Below are 6,091 nucleotides of genomic sequence, written 5' to 3' on the forward strand. Positions count from 1 at the left end.
GCAATGACTTCGTAAACATAGGAGATGAATAACAAGCCCTGGTTCCACGTGGCGGTGGGCCGGAGGGACGATAACGCCGGGGTCATTCGGTGTCCAATCTGCTCCACACTCTACTTCCCGGAACGGTGAGTGTATCTGGCAAAAGACGGGACGCCCACGCTTCAGAGGTACTTTGAGTAAGAACCGCCGCAGGCCATGCTTCCCTTGAGTGGACATCTGCTATGTACAGTACAGTGTGACATCCTCCAGACTTACATTAGGGGTGCACCAGATTCTCACCACACCAGAGGACTTAATAGGGGCAAAGGGCTTACAGTACTTTCTCATGAATACCTAACACTGACTTTATTGTTGACCTTTTGGGAATATACCCAGGCAGTTTTTCTCTCTCACTAAACCGAAGAAATAAACAGGGCCAGAGGAAAGATTGGCGGAGGTGAGCTGCGTTTCCGGATTGTCACTCCTCGTTAAGTGGTGATGCCCTGTCTGGCTCTAGCTGGCTGGGACGTCAGGGCTCCCCTGTCTACATTACTATACCTCCACATCTGCTGGCACGTTTGGGCCCTCTCTGATCTCTGTTGATGACACACCGGCCCTGCCCTGATGTCAGTCACTCACAGAGGGTGACCCAGGGTAACCGGACAGCAGCTGCCATCGGGGCAGAAGGGAAAGGGGTCACCACGAACAAAAATGAAAAAGACTGCGCCTCAACCTCATACTGAAATTGGATACTGGGCCTCGTTTCGAGGCCGGCTGTCAGACATGTCAAAGGCATTGCTGAACTACGTTGTATACATTCGAGTCGAGAGAGAAAAAAAACACACACTTGAGTCATGCAGAGTTTAGCAACGCTTTATTTTACTTATACTGATTGATGAGGTCTGCATCCCCCCCACGCAACAATGAAGTTTTATTTAAAGCGTCCGTGCCCATATTCTGTGTTCATGAGAGCCATTTAAAATATTTGCTCTGTCACTTTCTGCCAAGATTAATCCTGTTCCCAGCAGGTCAGGAATGTGTCAGCGTGCCCATCCATCCATCAGTCTAAACAGCATGCCATTGCCCAGTGCAAATACTGTCCTTAAACAAAACACTTTATACAGCGCTACAAGTATACCTCTCCATTTAACAAGGTACATAAGAGGCCCAGGAAAACACCACTAAATAATGTCAATTTCTGACAGCTTGAGCCTGCTTCAGTAAAACCATTTCTGATTTACTTATTTTGAGATGTTGCTAGTTGTACTTGATGTCAAAGGTTCACTGTACCCTAATCTGAAGAGTTGGTGAGGCACGCATAGTTGGGGAAATTGCTCAGTGAGTAAAGTTTGAGATGTTGACCTGTGCCGTTGACAACCCAGCTTTGAATAGCACTTCTGACATTCAACATTTTCACTCGCCTGAAGCTTCAAATATCTAAATCAGTGGCAAAATCCAGTTTCTTTTCTCATTCAGTTGGAGGGAAACACTAGGTTTGGGCAATATACCGTTGATACCATATACCGGGGTATTTAAAAATACCAACGGTATGACTTTCAATACTGTTCAAACTTTTTTTTTTGGGGGGGGGGGGGGGGGGTTGCGTGCTACGCCACTGTTTATATCTATAAGTATAACTATAAGGAATCTAAGATGTGTCAAATTATATCAAACTCAGGGCTCCAGCTATGCATTTGGTTTGCTAACTTAGGCCGTCATTGTAAATAAGAATTTGTTAACTGACTTGCCTAGTTAAATAAAGGTAAAAAATATATATATATAATAATAATAATAACCTGGCTAGCTAAGTGGCCAGATGTCAAGATCAAGTTTCTTGGTTACAGCGGAGACATTCAATCCCCTCCTGGATCAAGATCCCTGTTGCCAAAATTGTTTGACGGTTTGAAAATCTGCCCTACCATAGAAAACACACATCTATCAACACCTCCTAGCATAATTCCATTAAAAAATAAGTTTAGCAGCCAAGGAACAATCATGTAATTTATGGTTTAAAAATGACATTTTTCCAGAGCTTGACATACATATTCCATGTGCTTAGGCCAGAAAATTGTGATTTTGAAGGGCTGTGAAAATGCCACGTTGTTAATCACACTTTGTCATTTGTGATCTGGAAACTGTTGACTTTTGTCCTCAGAAGTCCTCTGTTAGTGCCAATGACTAAGTACCGCATCAATCAAATTCAACAACTTAATTTCAAGCAGACAGACACACAGAGGATTAAAAGTGAGAGAATTTGGCCAGATTCTTCTTCATGTTGCTGTACATGATGCTGAGGCGTCCGATGGCCTTGGTATGCTCCTCGTCCACCTCCTCCTTCAACCGCTGCTGGTCCTTTAGACACTTGTCCCAGTCCTCCTTCTGTCTGTCTATGGTCACCTGCAACTAGGTGCTCTAAGGTGCACAACACGCAAGGATCTGGGTCAGGCTCGAAGACCAAAAAAAATCTGAACTAGACAAAAATGAAATTGGAAATGAAAACACTCTTGTTGGGGAGATTTGGGTGGCACTCTGTTTCAAACAGCCATCTCCTGTTAGATGCCAAATGATCCACCCCTGGGCCCGGTTTCCCGAAAGCATCTTAAAACCAAGTTCATCGTTAGAATCTTTGTAGGAGCATTGGTAAATCCCCGAGTTGTTTTCCCAAACCCATTAGAACTAATGTTGCACTTGAAAACAATCTTTATTTACTAACTGTCTCAGACCACTCTTAGAACAGCTAAGTGCATTGTTAGGTGCTTTTTTTGCCCTTCCACATAACTTTATACATAGAAGATCTCTGCTAAACACAGACTCAAGATGTTTATCTGTCTCTCTGTAAACGCCTATAAATTCAGAACAAAGTTGACTACAAAGTTACCAAAGTCTTTGTATGTTACAGACAAGCGAAGAATAAAAATATGCTTCAAATGAAAACCCAGATGACTGTAATAAAAGGTAAATACAGTATAGACTACATAAGCCTACACATTTCAATCATATTGAAATCTATTTCTTGTTCAATCAATTGAGTTCTATTTGGCTAATTGTAGGCTACTGTTTGTAATTTTTGCCTAAATATATTTCATGATGTGTAACAACATGCGAGCAATGATGTGTAGGCTGGGCATAAGCATTAGGTTAATAAGCCACCTTAATATTTGCAGCCATAGCCTATATGTGATAATAGCTCTCTAGGAGCAGCAGCTGATCCTTCCTCAGTATTGTGGAATAATTATAATGTTAAGGTAAGATTTGAATGGACCAAGCTGATCCGTGAGCAGCGCTGCCTTTCTTTCCATCCTATCAGTAATGACACCTGCTCCAACGACAGACTTAGTGAAAGTTCTCCCTGCTTAGTGTTTTGGGAAACATAAGCGACTTCTTCGGTTGTTGTACGATGCATTGTTCATACACTCGTAAGCCTAAGTTCCATCGATAACGGGAAACTGGGCCCTGGTCTGTTGTCACAATCCATGCCTGTGAATGGTTAAATCACTATTGGTAATTCATGGGCTTTGAAGAGAGCCTGTGTCTTTACTTGGTCTGCCTCTAGCTCCCTCTCCTGGATCCTGTGTGACGTGTGATTCCCATCCTCCACTGTAGAAAAACACAATGAACAATGTTACATTCAACTACTTTCCAGCTTTATCAGTAAGGCACATTGAAATAATACAACGCAGTCAAGTAATCTGGAGAACACTACGATAGCATTCAATCAGTCCATATTACAACTGCAATGGTTAGCAATTGAAAAATACACTGGCTAGGTCAGGAAGGGGCTTACATCGTGTGAGGGCCTCACAGAGGTGCCTATGCATGTGCTCTGAACATTTGGGCAACGACTGCTCATTGGTCTCCACCACCATTTTGTTCAGGTTGTCCAGGAAACGTCTCTCTCTGAATCCATGTTTTTCCTTAAAAAAAAAATCACAAAAACGTGTATGTTAGCAAAGATCAAATTACAATTAATCAATTGGTCAAATGACATATTATGGTGCAAGCTAAAAACTTACCTCAAATTCACAAAATAGCAGATCTCCCCTTGTACGACAGGCCATTAGCCTGGACTGAATATCACCAACATCTAATGGGAGACACAAACCATCAACATGTCATGTTGAGTAATTGATCATGTCAGATCAGTGGAGGCTGGTGGGGGGAGTTATAGGAGGACGGGCTCATTGTAATGGCTGGTATGGAATAAATGGAAAGTGCTTCAAACATATGGAAACCTCCTATAGCTCCTCCTACCAGCCTCCTCTGTGTCAGATATATTGAAAAGAAACAACTTTATTTTCTATCGTAGGAGGACTAGGGCTAGCAGTCAACACTGTGGTCAATTCCATTTAAACTCAAGGAATTGTGTCCCCACCTTAGAGGAAAAATTGTAAAATGTTCCACATATCTGTCATTGACAGTCAAATTAGAATTACATTTCAATTTAGCTCCTGAATTGAGAAAAAAAGGAAACTACACAAGGACACGGTGAGGCTGCCTAACAGATCTGGGACCAGGTTAGAGGCTATCTAAAAGATCTGGTACCAGGTTAGAGACTGCCTAACAGATCTGGGACCAGGTTAGAGGCTGCCTAACAGATCTGGGACCATGTTCGTACAGATCTGCCACCACGTTAGAGGCTGCCTAACAGATCTGGGACCAGGTTAGAGGATGCCGAACAGATCTGGGACCAGGTTAGAGGATGCCGAACAGATCTGGGACCAGGTTAGAGGATGCCGAACAGATCTGGGACCATTTAGAGGTTGGCGAACAGATCTGGGACCAGGTTAGAGACTGCCTAACAGATCTGGGACCAGGTTAGAGGCTGCCTAACAGATCTGGGACCAGGTTAGAGGATGCCGAACAGATCTGGGACCATTTAGAGGTTGGCTAACAGATCTCGTACCAGGTTAGAGGCTATCTAACAGATCTGGTACCAGGTTAGAGGCTGCCTAACAGATCTGGGACCAGGTTAGAGGCTGCCTAACAGATCTGGGACCATTTGGAGGTTGGCTAACAGATCTGGGACCAGGTTAGAGGCTACTAGTCTTGGTACCAGTCCGTTTGGCTATCATTCCAATCCTTGCCACTCCTGTCATGCTAAACATACAAATAAAATCTTTGGCATTTGACACAGAGTAATTGGTCCTGTGTGGCTCAGTTGGTAGAACATTGTGCTTGCAACGCCTGGGTTGTGGGTTCAATTCCCACGGGGGACCAGTATGAAAATGTATGCACTCACTACTGTAAGTTGCTCTGGATAAGAGCGTCTGCTAAAATTACTAAAATGTTGTACATACATGGAGTGAAATGTTAGCTAGCTAAAAAGACTGGCACCCAGTATTCGTACATTCTGCAACATATGACTCTCTCGAGTTATGTAGGTTAGCTAGCTAAGTTAAATGCGATGTATGGTAACTGCAACATAATAATGAACTCACCTATGGCTAGCTTGTCCATAGTCACACGTTAAAACACACAAATCCCGACAACACGTGAAATAACGTTACTTTGTTTAGAATTGAGTAAGCTGGCTTTAGCAACCTCTTTTCGCTATAGCCTAGCTACAGAAGATATAAATGCTTAGTAGCTATTTACATGCAAGTTATCATAAGTAAATGTGCATATATTTTTGGTTATTCTAACAAAAACCTAAACTGTAATTGTAGTCAGTTGATTTGACGTCAGCTGATGTAAATATTCACACTACTTCCGGGTACGAGGTCTTGGATCAAACCAAACCTCCCAAAACGGGGAGCACACTTAGAGGCATACCAATGCTAATTCTAAGGTACCAGTAGGTACAGTTCCGTAGCATCAATCATCACTTTTGTGAATGTATACTATGGGTGTAGCCTACACATTTAGCAGCACATTTCCATCTTCAATGGTTTAGTATTTAATCTCTCTCTCTCAATTCAATTCAAAGGGCTTTATTGGCATGGGAAACATGAAATAGATAAACAAAAGTGAAATAAACAATAAAATGAACAGTAGACATTACACTCACAGAAGTTTCAAATGTCATATTATGGCGATGTACAGTGTTATAATGATGTGCAAATTCCCCTCTCTCTCTCTCTCTCTCTCTCTGTGTGTGTCTGTGTGTATGATA

The 6,091-nt window shown here is 42.5% G+C and overlaps 1 protein-coding gene across 1 annotated transcript; it reads right to left on the reverse strand.

Moving 5' to 3' along the window:
* Positions 1-836: 836 nt before the first annotated feature.
* On the reverse strand, positions 837-5,669 carry LOC120028075 (biogenesis of lysosome-related organelles complex 1 subunit 5-like). Its single transcript, XM_038973231.1, has 4 exons — positions 5,418-5,669; positions 3,993-4,063; positions 3,764-3,893; positions 837-3,576 (listed from the first exon to the last, which is right to left on the reverse strand). Exons 1-4 carry the CDS (start codon positions 5,434-5,436, stop codon positions 3,467-3,469), a joined length of 330 nt encoding a protein of 109 aa, XP_038829159.1. The 5' UTR covers positions 5,437-5,669; the 3' UTR covers positions 837-3,466.
* Between the last annotated feature and the right edge of the window lie 422 nt (positions 5,670-6,091).

This window comes from Salvelinus namaycush, chromosome 33 (genome assembly GCF_016432855.1).
Source record: "Salvelinus namaycush isolate Seneca chromosome 33, SaNama_1.0, whole genome shotgun sequence".
Lineage (NCBI taxonomy): Eukaryota > Metazoa > Chordata > Actinopteri > Salmoniformes > Salmonidae > Salvelinus > Salvelinus namaycush.

Bases quoted from the DNA above. Each gene is read 5' to 3' on its own strand.
- LOC120028075 (XM_038973231.1), bottom strand. The intron at 3,894-3,992 runs GTAAGTTTTTAG...TTTTTTTTTAAG, and splicing joins TGCTATTTTGTGAATTTGAG to GAAAAACATGGATTCAGAGA. The intron at 3,577-3,763 runs GTAAGCCCCTTC...GTTTTTCTACAG, and splicing joins CTGTGAGGCCCTCACACGAT to TGGAGGATGGGAATCACACG.